The following is an 18,071-nucleotide window of genomic DNA, read 5'->3' on the forward strand; positions in this document are numbered from 1 at the left end:
TTGACAAAGCCCTCCATCCGCGTCAACTTCGTAGGCCCACAAGTCAGCCTCCCACTATGGTGGGTCCCACTAGCAGGGGGAGTATTCATTTTTTGTGCGTAATAAGGAGGCACTTTCTTGCGTGCAAAGATATAGCTGGTGGGTCCGAACTGTCAGCGAGGGGAATGTTTTTCCGTGAAATACAGAGGCCCTTCCGGTGGGTCCCAGCTGTCAGGTGGAGGAATCATTATTGTATGATTAATAAGGAGACATTTCCTTGCGTGCGGTCGTGGACCCAACTGTCAGCCTCTCCACGTACAGTCCTCTTCCGATGGATGTCGTTCGTTGACCATGTTGACCACGCCGCGCCGAGAGCACCAAGGTGATGGACAACGGCGAGGCCTAGGAAGGGAACGACACGGAGCCAGTGAAGACTCGGCAATTATTTCCCACGCGAAGGGGAGTACGAGGGTTTACTGGTTCGTCTGCCGTCGCTGGAGAATAATAGCATGTGTGGGTGAGTAGAGGGATGGCTAGGTCAGCGATGAGAGTAGGGTGGGGCGGTGAGTCCTGCGCAGTAGAACAGCCGGCCACGGGAGGAGGGAGCAGGCAATCCCGTCGGCGCTTGTTTGAGCGGCTGGAGCAGGAAGAGCGGAGATTGAAGAAGCACGACGGTTGTTGGATGGACATCCAACAGTCACTGCTCTCGTGTGTTGACTAAGTTGACACGGCGTTGCGTGTGCGTCAACCTTTTTTTAGGAAAGCGTACGCGTCAACCTATAGTAGGCGCACAAGTCAGCCTCATATCTGTGGAAAACGACATACAACCCATCTGCCATTATTTCTAATAATTTATAGCCTATTTGCTAATTCTTAAGTTTTTTTGAGCCCATATTCTTTTTGTTAGCATTACAGCCCATATTGTGGTCACGGTTAAAAAATTATACAAAATTTTGGATATTTCGGTGCAGTCCGAACTGTTTTTAATCCCGAAATTTCGAGTCACATTCAAACTAATTTTAAAAATAAATTTATATCAATATAAAATCCAACAAATTGTCCACGCATAAAAATCAATGGAATTTAAAATTGCGAAATGAAAAAAAATATTGAAATTAATTGTCGGTTTGATGCCCATTTCTCATTACTGATAGCCCTTTTTTGGGCAAGCTGAATGAAGCTGTGCTCGTCTTGAAAGATCTGTAGTCCAGCAGGGCTGAGAAAGCAAATAGGCGTCAGTTGGGTATTCCGCAAAAGAACAAAAAAACTGGGCTAGCCATTTTCAGAAAGAAAAAAAACTACTGGGTTGGTCTTGTGGTAAACATAAAAGAAAAGGCTGGCTAGAGAGGCCAGTTGACACCCTGCTTCCATCTCAAAAACAAAAATAACTGGGCGAGCTGCTGGGTCCCTGGTGCCAGCCACTCGTTGTGCAATTCTCTCTTTTATTGACTATGTTGACAATGGCATGGGACCCAGATGTCAGAAATCCATTAGGAGGGACCCTTTTATTGCTTGAAATAAGGAGGCACTTGCGTGCGTGCTGCCATGACCTTGGTGGGTCTCTGCTGTCATCCTCTCCATGTACAATCATCTCCTGATTGTATACGCGTCAACCTAGTAGGCCGAAAAGTCAGCCTCTAAATCCGTGGCGGACAAATACAACCCATTTAAAAAATAACAGCCCATTCCATAAGTTCAAACAGAAAGTTCAACATTCAGAGCAAAGTAACAGGTCTAATCCAGATATAGAGTACTGAAATACCACATTGACAACCATCATAGCCAAGTTAACTATCTACTCCCACCAATACTATAGTAGTGTACAAGTACTAGAGGTGGAGTAGTGGTAGAGTAGTTTATATTTTCTCTGTGTACAATACCAGTTAGTCGTGCTTCAAAACTAAACTGCACGCCATTAAAAAAATAAAGTCGAGAAATAATGCGGCACCTCAGGCCAACGCGGCCAGATCGCATTTTGCACGAGAAATGACACACCATGTTTCGTTGACATGTGGTCCCGTTCCAACATGTCATATCAGTGAGACGACGGCGAGTCCTTTTGTATAATTTCTGAACGGACGTCTATGTAGGCCGGGGCACCTCTTCCTGTACTGTGGCAACCGTCCACCGCCTGTTCGCCTTTCGCTCTCGATTTGGAACTGCTGTCGCACGCTCTTCCTCCCTCCATTTGCCTTCACCGTTCCTTCTGCCCTTGTTTGATCGTCTTCTCCATGGAGGGAACAGGCTGGAAACAACCCTTTTATTCTAGCCCCGTGGTGGAGGAACTCATTGGTCGGTGCGACGTCATCACCTCGGCTAGCATGGCAGATTCGTTCAAGGCCATTCTCGACTCAACTAATAACATCATTAAAAAGAACCCAAGGGTCCAGGAGCGGTTTGATCTCCCCTATCTTCTTCGCCATGACCCTGGTCGCTGGCATGGGGACGACGGAAGCCTCGCCTTGTGCAAGTTGATGCCGCTTGATAATGATACGTGTGATGTTAAGATGCCATCACTTAAGTTGGGCAGGCGCAAATGGATATTGGGTTATTTATATTGGATACAACTGCGAATGTGTACACTTGTCAGGGGATTCCACTTCCAAAAATCTCAGAGTGCCCTGAGGTTGAACACACTGATGATCTATGTACGTTCAAATACGATCATGCTGACTGTCGTCTATGGAAGATAGCAATTTGTCAAGTTCCCAACCGCTCTTGGAATTACACGAACTATGAAGTTGTTGCTATCTTCGACAAGCTTGTTGCCATCCTTACTTCCATGCCTCGATGTATATTGCTCAAAACTTAATTTCCGTACACGGATGAGTACTGTGATGCAATTCAATAGGAGGGTTTTGTGTTTGCTGCCACCACTCGTGGCACTGTTTTTGCATGGAATCCAGATAGTTTCAGTACATTTGTCTTCCACCGTAATTATAATTGTTTCATCCGCATGCATGCGGGTTAGCTAGTTTCCATTTACTAATTAACCTTCTTGTGTTTCCAAGGTCCTGTGGACATTCCACCACCTATACGTGAAAAAATTTATAACCAAGGGGGAGATGATGAAGGTGATGATCACGAGCATGAGGACGAGCAGGACATATATACTCAGTGGCGCCTAGCAACTTATTCCGATGGATCACCTCTTCTTGTATGTATACATGGCACTGCTGATGTTACTAACGAATCAGGTGTTGTCTCCCATGGTCGCACTCTCCCGACCTATTCCAACATCTGTTGCAGGGTATTCGGGATGGATACTAGTGTGCTCGCACCAACACCTTCTCCCTGGTTCAGTATTGATAATCTTGGAGAAAACTCGCTCTTCCTTGGACAAAACTATCCAATGATGGTGAAAGGCGATCCAGCTGTTGCTGACACAACGTTACTACCATTTATGAGAAGCAACTATATCTATACCTCGGACATTCCAATGGTTCCCTACCCTGGCTATCACAATATGCATCCTGATATAGGCCGCTTCAGCCTGGATGATCAGTCCTGCGTTGGTCTCGAGAATGACAATAGCATGCCCTTCCCAGAGAATCAGTTATGGTTCAAAGCAAGCGTTTCCAACGCCGAGGATTGGTTGAGCTGAAGTTCATTTCATCGCTTTGTTATTTGTTGTGTGAGAAAAACTTTAGTATTTACTAGGATGTGTTGTTGGAAATAATCTATAATCCAACATGTATCCTCGTTGTCGTTGTGTGTTGATGACTTGTTATATGTAATGAATGGTACATTTGCATATGCATGTCATAAACTCAATTTATGAATGGTTTTTGACTCACTTCTTGGAGTGTGAGTACCGTAGTAGTATAGCCAGCATCCCGTTATATGAAGTTGCCACATCACATAGAGCCAGCCTAATATTGGAGTATTCTAGCTCAATAGTTAGTTCTAGTTAGATCAACTAGAGCTAGTTGTCGCACGGAGGCCGAGAAATATGGTGATAGCGTGACTGCGTGAGGTGGGCTTGTAGGTAGTATGATGTAGGCATAGGGCTGGCCGTGTTTCCTACTCCTCCTGTCTAAATGTGGAGAATATTTGGTCGAGTTCTTCCTCCTTTTGCCGACACGTGGGACATCCAGCATCCAGGTCGTGTCATGCAAGAAAATGGAGTGCTAGTTGAAGCCACGTGATGTGCATCTTGGGTTAAACTGTAAATAGAATCTTACTCTTGAGTAACTCCAAAAGCGGCCACCGAAGATCTTTATAGGATTTGTTTTTCATCACCAGCACGTCGAGGTGAAATATGTGCAGGTTCAGTGGGTCCTCTTGCGTTTTCACTGACACGTGGGACCACATGTGAGCAAACAGACGATGGGCTCCACGCGTCTGCTGGCTGGCTGAGAAGAGAGAGAGAGAGGAGGGCTGAGCACGGACTCCAGGAAATTTGTTCTACGTAACCAACACCACGACATAGGCTCGATATAGTGGGGTGGCATGGGCCATAACTAGCATTCATGTCCAGCAGTACGACACACGCCACCCACACGAGTCCCATCTGACACAAATTTTCTTGGAGTCCGTGCTACAACCATCTTTTCTCCCTCCTATTTTCTCAGCCATCATGCGATAGGCGGGGTGGGGGTTTGCCGATAGTCGGTTTGCTCAACTACGGTCCCACTTGTAAGTGAAAATGCAACACAGCATGCATTCCCCCTTGAACGGCATGCCGGACCAACCGTGTGGGGGTGCGACGCGAACACGGCAGGCTTTTCCTTTTAAACTTGTCACTTGTAGAATTTGGTTCTGCTCCATGGCGCGACCGATAGATAGAAATAACGATTTTCCCCAGAGTAATGAGAAGTTTGGTTCTAGCGCGGTTCATGCATGGAGTACGTACGAAAATTATGAAGTTGATGTGAAAAGGAGACCTAAAGTGATGACAGATATAGGTCGCATGCACCCAACTAGTGCTACTAGACGTATCGCTACTTATTCCCCCAGAAAAAAAGAGGTACGAGTGCTCAGTACGCCTATTCTATCAACACGAGTCCCATCTAACAACAGCGTCTGTGCTACTGCTAGCTCTTCTCCCTCATTTCTCTCTTCTAATTCTAAACTCATCCAACATGCAGTGGGCGGGGTGAGGATTTTCCCATGGTCAGTTTGCTCAACTGCGGCCCCACCTCACAGTGAAAATGTTACGACTGGAATAAAAATGCCATATACTACTATAAAACGTTAAGGCCACGAGGCGATGAAGTGCTGGTTATAGGAGGCAAGAAGAAAGATGCATCCATCGACGTAGTCCACCTCCTCGACTCAGGGCGCCGGCCCACCGAACAGCGGCTAAGTAGCAGCGGCTTTCGTGGCCAGGTCGACGTGCTTCTGAACAATGGCGTCCAAAGATTCCAGTCGCTCAAAGAAGGCCAACGTCTTTCTGTCCTCGCTGGCCTTGTAGTGCCCTATGGAGACGATTTTCTCGTAGACGTGGATGTGCAGATCGACGGTTTCTTGCATGGCGAGGCGCGGCGAGCGCGGTATCGAGGTGCACATTCTTCGTCGCGACCTCCGACAGCTACGGGGCCACCAGTGCTTCAAAGAGTTCATCACCTTCAAGGCCGATGAGGGTGGCGGAAAACGAGGAGTCTGGGTGAGCGGGCTGGAGCAGTACAACAAGGTCGTTCGCGCGCTTCTTGACGGCAGTGAACCTGCGGATGGAGTCGACCATCATCTAGCACATGCGAGAGGCGAAGCCGGCGTTGATGAGGGCTATGACGCCGGCGGTCGCCAACACCATCTGGAAATGCTGCACGGTGTGGGGCCGCAGGTCGTCGTCTTGGACGACCTGGCACAGCCGACTGACGCACGCATCCATTGACGACATGGGTCCTTGTGGCTTCTGGTCACTTGGTCTTGATCTTGGATTGGAGTGGGCAGTGTTGCGCAGAGACTATGAGTAGATGGATGGAGTGGTGGGGCGCCTTTATATGAGAGTCCAAACTGTGTTGCATTCACATCGTGCTGGCTCCATTCTACTTCTCCAATTACTTACTCCTACCTCTGCATGCTAATTGAATGCGGAGGCATCATTGACCGTTCAACGTTTCGGAAACCGCTACCCTCTGCCTCGTTGGCATTCAAGCTATATGAACATAAATGCATGTCAAAAAGAGACTAGTCAGTAGTAGTATACTCAATATTGTGCACCACGACCAAGGCGGAGGGGAAAACAAGAGAACTATGTATTTATTTACGGTGTAGATTCACTCATTTTGCTCCATGTGTACTCATTTAGGGTGTAGTCACTTGTTGAAATCTCTAGAAAGGCAAATACTCCTTTCTGGTTTACAGGGCTATACTAGCAAGTACTACAATAGTGGGCTTATAGCCTGCTTACATAGCAATTTTGTCTGATGCAAGAGCCTGGCTATATGCGTGCTCCAAGGCTCCACACCACGCCCCACCCCTACACAAAGACTGCCACGCGAGCGTTCGCAACTGCCACGTTCGGGTTGCGCTTAGCTCTTCGCCTCTTCGAGAAGACGAACAATGATGTTACTACTTCTATAGTATCGAATCAACTGCTGCATGTCCTCCACCGCGTGCAGGAGGGATAGCTTGTTGTAGTAAGCAAAAACTTGTCCTCGTTTGCGACCCACCGCGCGCATGGGCGAGGGAGAAGGCGTGTAGTAGTAAAATCAAGCTTCTCCTCATTGTACGAGTTGATGTGACACATCATAGCACTGGCCCCACATGCTTACCTCTAAACTTGGCTAAAAGACCCGCAGTGTACAATATATTTGCTACAACCTCTAACATTTACCCCACCACAAATTAAAAAAATATATTCCTGTCTTGACCAGATGAGCGTGCAAACTACAATCACGAGGATGACAGGTAGGGCCAGAAGATTATTTTAATCAAAAAATGCTTCGATACGGCCTCATAGCATGGAGCCTACCCCAACGATTTTAAGCTTAGAGGCACGATACACGCTATCCTAGACTACTCTACACATGAAACTGCCACACAAGCATCCGGGTTGCGCTTGGCTCTTCGCCTCTTCGGGAAGTCGAACAATGATGGTACTACTGTAGTGGAGTACTGATGACCCACAAGTATAGGGTTTCAATTGTTGCCCTTTTCAATAAGTAAGAGTGTCAAACCCAATGAGGAGCAGAAGGAAATGACAAGTAGTTTTCAGTAAGATGATGTCTGCAAGTGCTAAAATTGTAAGTAGCGAGTAGTTTGATAGCAAGGTAATTGGTAACGAACAAGTAACGATAACGGTCACGAAAGTGCAGCAAGGTAGCCCAATCCTTTTGAGGCAAAGGACAGGCCAAAACGGTCTCTTATTATAAGAAAAGTGTTCTTGAGGGTACACGGGAATTTCATCTAGTCACTTCCATCATGTTGGTTTGATTTGTGTTTGCTACTTTGATATGTGGGTGGACCGGTGCTTAGGCGTTGTTCTTACTTGAACAAACCTCCTACTTATGATTAACCCTCCCGCAAGCATCCGCAACTACGAGAAAAGTATTAAGAATAAATTCTAACCATTGCATTAAACTCTAGGATCCAATCGGTCCCTTACGGAATAGTGCATAAACTGGGGTTTAAGTTTCCGTCACTCTCGCAACCCACCATCTATTTACTACTCCACAATGCATTCCCTTAGGCCCAAATATGGTGAAGTGTCATGTAGTCGACGTTCACATGACACCACTAAGGGAATCACAACATACATACACTACTAGGGAAAACCTTATACACAGCATCTTAGCAGTAGCGCTGGACAAAATCATGCACTACTGCTACTTAGTAGCAGCGCGTATAAATAAACCGTGCTACTGCTATAACTTTAGCAGTAGCGCGTACTAGCAAAAGCGCTGGTGCTATGTTTGAACTGGGCGCACATGGCTAGCCCAACTTAGCAGTAGCGCGTATCCTCGCCTAGCGCTACTGTTATTCTCCTTAGCTGTAGCGCTTTTCATGAACCCGCGCTACTACTAACCCTACCTTATCCTCGCCACGCGGCCGACCCTCTCTCACTCACTCTCCCTCTCAGTCACTCTCGCCCGCGCCGATACCCGTCGTCGTCCGCCGCCGCCGCCGCCGTCGTCCATCCTCCACCGAGGTACTCCCTCCTCCTCCCACCGCGCCCTCCTCCCTCCTCCTCCGACCGCCCCCTCCTCCCTCCTCCTCCGGCCGCCCCCTCCTCCCTCGTCCCTCCTCCGCCGGCAGCCCCTCCTCCCACTGCCCCTCCCTCCTCCTCCTCCGGCCGCCCCCTCCCGCTCCTCTCTCCTCCCTCCCTCCCTTGTCTCTGTTCTTGCAAATTGTAGGTAATTTAAATGTAGATTTTAGAATGTAGACATTGTAAACATTGTAGATTTTAGAATGTAGACATTGTAGAATGTAGACATTGTAGTAGAATTTTTAGCAAGTGTTTAATAGAAATAGTTTATTTAGTAAGTGATTAATATAACTAGTTTATTTGTACTAAGTGCTTAATAGAACTAGTTTATTTAGTAAGTGCTTAATAGAACTAGTTTATTTATAGTAAGTGCTTAATAGAACTAGTTTATTTAGTAAGTAGTTAATAAAACTAGTTTATTCAGTAAGTAGTTATTAAAACTAGTTTATTTAGTGTTAGGATTATATATAAGATATTTTGAAATGTTTTTGTTCATATTTTACAGCATTGAAATGCAATGACCATCGATAAGTGGCCTATGTTTTGCCGGAGTGTTGATTAATTTCCGTTCCGGCAAAATTTCAGGCGCTCGATATGTCCTTTTTTAGCAAAGGTCATGCCAGATTTTTTGGGTTTTGCCGTCGAGTTATAATCTTTGAATTTTGAACACAGGAGATGTCTGATGACGATGGGATCCCGGAGTGCGGGTACTGCTACGATGACCGGGGTTTGTTTGGTAGGTTTCCTCACCTGCAAAATGATAGGTTTTTCACCGTGAAGCTAGAAGAGACCTTTGATGTTTGTATGGTACGCAACGACAAGCATTTCATCGTAATTAATATCATCACTTGTGCTTATTTTGTTCAACGTGTAATTTATGGATTTTTTTTAAATTTGATTAGTACATCCCGTGCCATGCTAGACCATATGTATTGGAGAAGCTTGGTTTGGGTTTAGATGACTTTGAGAATGTGGAGACGAGGAGGGCTCACTTAAGAACTAAACATGGTTATGAGTTTTTGGTTAAGCTGTACAATGCGGTCGATCGCTCCCATTTTAGTTGCTCTAATCGGGAAGCTCTCTGCAAGGCATATGGATTTGAGGAGGGAATGCGAATAAGATTTGATATTCGTCCCGAATATTATGATGATGATGATAATATCGACATCTGGGTGGATGTGGATATGCCTCCAATTTTGCCTAGATGTGATTTTGTCAAAGTAATTTGTTAAGTTCAGTAATTTATGTTGTTAATTTAAAAATATTTGGTGCTCGTCGGTACTAAACTTATTTATTTATAATTGTCAGCTTATTTCTTATCTTCAAGAAATATTCGGAACGTAATAGACAGCACATACTACAACTATGACTCCAAGCTTAATTGTGAGGAGAAAGGTTATCTTGTCTCATTCATAGAAGATGTTGAGGCCTTCAAAACCAGTCACTCTATCAGCCCAAATTATACTAGATACGTGCCACTAATCCATAAATTGCTTGATGGTAACTTAATTGCCAAAAACTTGGTAAGATTTTGTTAATGATGGTAACTTCATTGCATACATTATTCTTAAGTAAACTACATTGCTAACTATATATGTTACTATTAAGTTTTTGAATAGAGGCTCCCGAAGCAGGTTGTGCCTGACATGCTATTTACCGAAGGTGATATGCATATGGTTAGCTTACGACCAACTCCTTCGAAGGCTTACCATACTGCATACTCGATTTGTTCAAATGATGGAAGGCTCAAAATCAAAGAATGGAGCAAAGTGATGAATGCGCACACGCAAATAATTGGAGACAAAATGAATGTGCGCAAGCCACAAGTTGGAGATAGGTTTATGTCCATTCTCCATTATGGAGAAGGACCGGTTTATCTGTTTTATGGTATTTTAGCTAGGAGAGAGGAGTAGGTCCTAAGTATTAAGAATAATTAGTTACTATTGATTATATATGACTATGATGATGATGAGAAGCTTTTATTATGTGCTACAATCGCTTAGACTTGATGGTGAGGATGAGTAGGAGTAGTGATTATGAGTACTATGATGATGATGAGGAGGAGTTGTTATTATAACTAGTGACCAAGTTGTTAGATGATGTCATGGACGAAAATGATGATGATGAGGAGTTATATGACAATGATATATTATGATGATAAGTTGTTAATGATATTATGATGATGATGATAAGTTATTATGTCATTGGGTGAGAGACCCACGGATTAGTTTCAAATGGATGAATCCAAAGTGACCATTGGTTACTTTGGATCCATGCACTTGAAACTAATCCAAGGTTCTTTCACCTAGTGATTTAATAACTCATTATAATGTAAAAACAATCTCTAAATTGCTACTGTATGAAAAATTGTATAAAGGTGTATGAATACGGCCTAAAATTTAAAAGAAATAGAATACGGAATAATAGTAGTAGCGGTTGTTTTGGAAAGCGCTACTAGTAATTACCAGTAGCGGTTGTTTCGGAAAGCGCTACTACTAAGTAGATATAGCAGTAGAGAGTGCCAGTAGGCGCTACTGCTAAGCTTTAGCTATAGCGCCATATCAGTAGCGCGCTTACCCGCGCTACTGATAGGCCAAAAACTAGCGCTACTGCTAGGCTTTTCCCTAGTAGTGATACTATCAAAATATCGAACACATATCAAATTCACATGATTACTTGCAACATGATTTATCCCGTGACCTCAAGAACGAAAGTAACTACTCACAAACAATAGACATGCTCATGATCAGAGTGGTATTAATATGCATAATGGATCTGAACATATAATCTTCCAACAAATTAACCATATAGTAATCAACTACAAGATGTAATCAACACTACTAGTCACCCACAAGCACCAATCTATAGTTCCGGTAACTAGATTGAACAGAAGAGATGAACTAGGGTTTGAGAGGAATTGGTGTTGTTGAAGATGTTGATGGAGATGCCCTCCCCAAGACGTGAGAGTTGTTGGTGATGATGATGACGATGGTTTCCCCCTCCGGGAGGGAAGTTCCCCCAGCAGAATCGCTCCGCCGGAGGGCAGAAATGCTCCTGCCCAAGTTCCGCCTCGAGGTGGTGGCGATTCTTCCCAAAAGTCCTCCTCTTATTTTTTCTATGTCAAAACCACTTATATACCAGAAGATGGGCACCGGAGGTGGGCCGAGGAGGCCACAACCCACCAGGGCGCGCCAGGGGGTCCTGGTGCGCCCAGGTGGGTTGTGCCCACCTGGTGGCCCCCCTCTGGTGTTTATTGGCTCCAGTATTTCTTAAATATTCCATAAAAAATCCTCGTAAAGTTTCAGCTTATTTGGAGTTGTGCAGAATAGGTGGCTTGACGTAGCTTTTTCAGGTCCAGATTTCGAGCTGCCGGAATTCTCCCTCTTAGTGTGTACCTTGCAAATTATGAGAGAAAAGGCATTAGAATTACCCCAAAAAGCATTATTATGGATAAAAACATTGTAAATAACAGTAAGAAAACATGATGCAAAATGGACTTATCAACTCTCCCAAGCTTAGTCCTCGGTTGTCCTCATGTGAAAACCAAAATCGAAAAACATGTCCACATGCTTTGAGAGAGAGGTGTCAATAAAAACAAAATAGGGACATATAAGAATCATGTAGATTATTATAACAGCAACCAATTTAAACATAACACTTTTATAATAGAACTCTTATCATATACTTTCCATGAATAAGTGATAACCCACAAGTATAGGCGATCGCAACAGTTTTCGATGGTACAGTATTCAACCCAAATTTATTGATTCGACACAACGGGAGTCAAAGAATATTCTCAAGTATGAGCAGTTGAGTTCTCAATTCAACCACACCTGGAAAACTTAATATCTGCAGCAAAGTATTTAGTACCAAAGTAGTATGGAAGTAACAGTAACGGTGGCGAAAGTAACAGTAGCAGTTTTGTAGTAATTGTAACAGTGGCAACAGAAAAGGAACTAAGCAAAGATCAATATGTGAAAAGCTCGTAGGCAATGGATCAGTGTTGGATAATTATGTCGGATGCGATTCCTCATGCAATAGTTATAACATAGGGTGACACAGAACTAGCTCCAGTTCATCAATGTAATGTAGTCATGTATTCCGAATATAGTCATACGTGCTTATGGAAAAGAACTTGCATGACATATTTTGTCCTACCCTTGATACGTCTCCAACATATCTATAATTTTTTATTGTTCCATGCTATATTATATTCTGTTTTGGACATTAATGGGCTTTATTATACACTTTTATATTATTTTTGGGACTAACCTATTAACCGAAGGCCCAACCCAGAATTGTTGTTTTTTGCCTATTTCAGAGTTTCGCAGAAAAAGAATATCAAACGGAGTCCAAACGGAATGAAACCTTCGGGAATGTGATTTTCGGAACGAACGTGATCCAGAGGACTTGGAACCTACATCAAGACATCAACCAGGAAGGCACGAGGTAGGGGGCGCGCCTACCCCCCTGGGCACACCCTCCACCCTCGTGGGGCCCACGTTGCTCCACTGACGTACTTCTTCCTCCTATATATAATTACGTACCCCGAAACTACCAGATACGGAGCCAAAAACCTAATTCCACCGCCGCAACCTTCTGTACCCGTGAGATCCCATCTTGGGGCCTTTTCCGGAGCTCCGCTGGAGGGGGCATCGATCACGGAGGGCTTCTACATCAACACCATAGCCTCTCCGATGATGTGTGAGTAGTTTACCTCAGACCTTCGGGTCCATGGTTATTAGCTAGATGGCTTCTTCTCTCTTTTTGGATCTCAATAAAATGTTCTCCCCCTCTCTTGTGGAGATCTATTCGATGTAATCTTCTTTTGCGGTGTGTTTGTTGAGACCGATGAATTGTGGGTTTATGATCAAGTTTATCTATGAACAATATTTGAATCTTCTCTGAATTCTTTTATGTATGATTGGTTATGTTTGCAAGTCTCTTCGAATTATCAGTTTGGTTTGGCCTACTAGATTGATCTTTCTTGCAATGGGAGAAGTGCTTAGCTTTGGGTTCAATCTTGCGGTGTCCTTTCCCAGTGATAGTAGGGGCAACAAGGAACGTATTGTATTGTTGCCATCGAGGATAAGAAGATGGGGTTTATATCATATTGCATGAGTTTATCCCTCTACATCATGTCATCTTACTTAAAGCGTTACTCTGTTCTTTTGAACTTAATACTCTAGATGCATACTGGATAGCGGTCGATGTGTGGAGTAATAGTAGTAGATGCAGGCAGGAGTCGGTCTACTTGTCGCGGACGTGATGCCTATATACATGATCATACCTAGATATTCTCATAACTATGCTCAATTCTGTCAATTGCTCAACAGTAATTTGTTTACCCACCGTAATACTTATGCTCTCGAGAGAAGCCACTAGTGAAACCTATGGCCCCCGGGTCTATTTTCCATCATATTAATCTTCCAACACTTAGCTATTTTTATTGCCTTTTATTTTACTTTGCTTATTTATTAGAAAAATACCAAAAATATTATCTTATCATATCTACCAGATCTCACTTTCGTAAGTGACCGTGAAGGGATTGACAACCCCTTTATTGCGTTGGTTGCGAGAATTTTATTTGTTTTAGTAGGTGCGAGGGACTCGTGCGTGGCCTCCTACTGGATTGATACCTTGGTTCTCAAAAACTGAGGGAAATACTTACGCTGCTTTACTACATCACCCTTTCCTCTTCAAGGGAAAACCAACGGAGTGCTTAAGAAGTAGCAAGAAGGATTTCTGGCGCCGTTGCCGAGGAGGTTTACGCCAAGTCAAGTCAAGATTTGATTTCCCAACAACGAGCCATTTCTAGCGCCGTTGCCAGGGAGTCTACGCAAAAGTCAACATACACGGTACCCATCACAAACCCTTATCTCCCGCATTACATTATTTGCCATTTGCCTCTCGTTTTCCTCTCCCCCACTCCACGCTTGTCGTTTTATTCGCCCTCTCTTTTTTCCGTTCGCCTCTTTTTCGCTCGCTTCTTGTTTGCTCGTGTGTTGGATTGTTTGCTTGTCACGATGGCTCAAGATAATACCAAATTGTGTGACTTTACCAATACCAACAACAATGATTTCCTTAGCACTCCGATTGCTCCTCTTACCGATACTGAATCTGGTGAAATTAATGCTGCTTTGTTGAATCTTGTCATGAAAGATCAATTCGCCGGCCTTCCTAGTGAAGATGCCGCTACCCATCTAAATAGCTTCATTGATTTGTGTGATATGCAAAAGAAGAAAGATGTGGACAATGATATTGTTAAATTGAAGCTATTTCCTTTTTCGCTTAGAGATCGTGCTAAAGCTTGGTTTTCGTCTTTGCATAAAAATAGTATTGGTTCTTGGAATAAGTGCAAAGATGCTTTTATCTCTAAGTATTTTCCTCCCGCTAAGATCATCTCTCTTAGAAACGATATTATCAATTTTAACCAACTTGATCATGAACATGTTGCACAAGCTTGGGAGAGGATGAAATTAATGATACCTAAATGCCCTACTCATGGTTTGAATTTGTGGATGATTATACAAAAAATTTATGCCGGATTGAATTTTGCTTCTAGAAATCTTTTAGATTCGGCCGCGGGAGGCTCTTTTATGGAAATCACTTTAGGAGAAGCTACTAAACTCCTAGATAATATTATGGTTAATTATTCTCAATGGCACACCGAAAGATCCACTAATAAAAAGTGCATGCGATAGAAGAAATTAATGTTTTGAGTGGAAAGATGGATGAATTTATGAAATTATTTGCTAATAAAAGTGTTTCTTCTGATCCTAATGATATGCCTTTGTCTACTTTTATTGAGAATAATAATGAATCTATGGATGTGAATTTTGTTGGTAGGAATAATTTTGGTAACAACGCGTATAGAGGAAACTTTAATCCTAGGCCGTATCCCAGTAATTCCTCTAATAATTATGGTAATTCTTACAACAATTCTTATGGAAATTTTAATAAGATACCTTCTGAATTTGAGACTAGTGTTAAGGAGTTTATGAATTCGCAAAAGAATTTCAATGCTTTGCTTGAAGAAAAATTGCTTAAAGTTGATGAATTAGCTAGGAACGTTGATGAAACTTAGATCTATTTCTCCTAAGCATGATATCAATGAGTCTCTCAAAGCCATGAGAATTTCCATTGATGAGTGCAAAGAAAGAATCGCTAGGATGCGTGCTAAGAAAGATTGTTCTGTGAAAGCATGTTCCTCTAGTTTCTATGAAAATAAAGATGAAGATCTAAAAGTTATTGATGTGTCCCCTATTAAATCTTTGTTTTGCACTATGAATCTTTATAATGATGGGACTGAATATGATCCACCTTTACCTACAAGGTGTCCCAAAAATTCGGAGTTTTTAGATCTTCATGCAAAAATTTGTAAAAGTGGGATTGAAGACATCAAAACTCTAGATATTAATGAATCCACTATATTGGATTTCAAGGAATTTAATTATGATAATTGCTCTTTGATAGATTGTATTTCCTTGTTGCAATCCGTGCTAAATTCTCCACATGCTTATAGTCAAAATAAAGCCTTTACCAAAGATATCGTTGATGCTTTGATGCAATCTTATGAGGAAAAATTTGAGTTGGAAGTTTCTATCCCTAGAAAACTTTATGATGAGTGGGAACCTACTATTAAAATTAAAATTAAAGATGATGAATGCTTTGCTTTGTGTGATTTGGGTGCTACAGTTTCCTCGATTCCAAAAACTTTGTGTGATTTGTTAGGTTTCCGCGAATTTGATGATTGCTCTTTAAACTTGCACCTTGCGGATTCCACCATTAAGAAACCTATGGGAAGAATTAATGATGTTCTTATTGTTACAAATAGGAATTATGTGCCCGTAGATTTTATTGTTCTTGATATAGATTGCAATCCTTCATGTCCTATTATTCTTGGTAGACCTTTCCTTAGAACGATTGGTGCAATTGTTGATATGAAGGAAGGGAATATTAGATTCCAATTTCCGTTAAGGAAAGGCATGGAACACTTCCCTAGAAAGAAAATAAAATTACCTTATGAATCTATTATGAGATCCACTTATGGATTGCCTACCAAAGATGGCAATACCTAGATCTATCCCTACTTTTTTGCCTAGCTAGGGGCATTAAACGATAGCGCTTGTTGGGAGGCGACCCAATTTTATTTTTAGTTTTTTGCTTTTTGCTTCTGTTTAGGAATAAAAATTTGATTTAGCCTCTGGTTAGATGTGTTTTTATGTTTTAATTAGTGTTTGTGCCAAGTTTAACCTATAGGATCTTTTTGGATGGTAGTTATTTGATCTTGCTGAAAATTCCAGAAACTTTCTGTTCACGAAAATAATTGTTAAAAATCACCAGAACGTGATAAAATATTGATTGCAATTGCTTCTGGTCAATAAACAAATTTTCTAGGTCGTCCGATTTTGGCCGAAGTTTTTGAATTCCAGAAGTTTGCGTTAGTTACAGATTACTACAGACTGTTCTGTTTTTGACAGATTCTGTTTTTCGTGTGTTGTTTGCTTATTTTGATGAATCTATGGCTAGTAAAACAGTTTATAAACCATAGAGAAGTTGTAATACAGTAGGTTTAACACCAATATAAATAAAAAATGAATTCATTGCAGTACCTTGAAGTGGTGTTTTATTTTTTTTGCTAACGGAGTTCATGAGATTTTATGCTGAGTTTTGTGTTGTGAAGTTTTCATGTTTTGGGTAAAAGATTTGATGGATTATTGAAAAAGGAGTGGCAAGAGCCTAAGCTTGGGGATGCCCATGGCACCCCAAGATAATCTAAGGACACCTAAAAGCCAAAGCTTGGGGATGCCCCAGAAGGCATCCCCTCTTTCGTCTACTTCAATCGGTAACTTTACTTGAAGCTATATTTTTATTCACCACATGATATGTGTTTTTCTTGGAGCGTCTTGTATTATTTGAGTCCTTGTTTGTTAGTTTGCCACAATCATCCTTGATGTACACACCTTTTGAGAGAGACACACATGATTCGGAAATTGTTAGAACACTCTATGTGCTTCACTTATATCTTTTGAGTTATATAGTTTTTGCTCTGGTGCTTCACTTATATCTTTTAGAGCACGGTGGTGGTTTTGTTTTATAGAAACTATTGTTCTCTCATGCTTCACTTAGATTACTTTGAGAGTCCTACAAAACAGCATGGTAATTTGCTTTAATTATGATAGGCATTCAAGATTAGTAAAAAAATCTTATGAGTGTGTTGAATACTATGAGAAGTTAGATGCTTGATAATGGTTTTGAGATATAAAGATGATGATATTAGAGTCATGCTAGTTGAGTAGTTTTGAATTTGAGAAATACTTGTGTTAAAGTTTGTGATTCCCGTAGCATGCACGTATGGTGAACCGTTATGTGATGAAGTCGGAGCATGATTTATTTAATGATTGTCTTCCTTATGAGTGGCGGTCGGGGACGAGCGATGGTCTTTTCCTACCAATCTATCCCCCTAGGAGCATGCGCGTAATACTTTGCTTTGATAACTTGTAGATTTTTGCAATAAGTATATGAGTTCTTTATGACTAATGTTGAGTCCATGGATTATACGCACTTTTCTTCCTTCCACCATTGCTAGCCTCTCTAATACCGCGCACTTTCCGCCGGTATCATACACCCACCATATACCTTCCTCAAAACAGTCACCCTACCTACCTATCATGGCATTTCCATAGCCATTCCGAGATATATTGCCATGCAACTTACCGCTGTTCAGTTTATTATGACACGCTCCATCATTTTCATATTTCTTTGCATGATCATGTAGTTGACATTGTATTTATGGCAAAGCCACCGTTCATAATTCTTTCATACATGTCACTCTTGATTCATTACCCTCGTATACCACCGGAGGCATTCACATAGAGTCATATTTTGTTCTAAGTATTGAGTTGTAATTGTTGAGTTGTAAGTAAATAAAAGTGTG

At 42.2% G+C, this 18,071-nt stretch overlaps 1 protein-coding gene across 1 annotated transcript in view; it reads left to right on the forward strand.

The window, feature by feature from the left end:
• Positions 1-8,806: 8,806 nt before the first annotated feature.
• LOC120968689 (uncharacterized) overlaps positions 8,807-18,071 on the forward strand; it is a 94,882-nt gene continuing 85,617 nt past the window's right edge. The window contains exons 1-2 of the mRNA XM_040395637.2: positions 8,807-8,938; positions 9,034-9,351. Of these exons, the coding sequence (XP_040251571.2) occupies positions 8,807-8,938; positions 9,034-9,351 (450 nt within the window). The remainder of the gene's footprint in view (positions 8,939-9,033; positions 9,352-18,071) is intronic.

This window comes from Aegilops tauschii, chromosome 7 (genome assembly GCF_002575655.3).
Source record: "Aegilops tauschii subsp. strangulata cultivar AL8/78 chromosome 7, Aet v6.0, whole genome shotgun sequence".
Lineage (NCBI taxonomy): Eukaryota > Viridiplantae > Streptophyta > Magnoliopsida > Poales > Poaceae > Aegilops > Aegilops tauschii.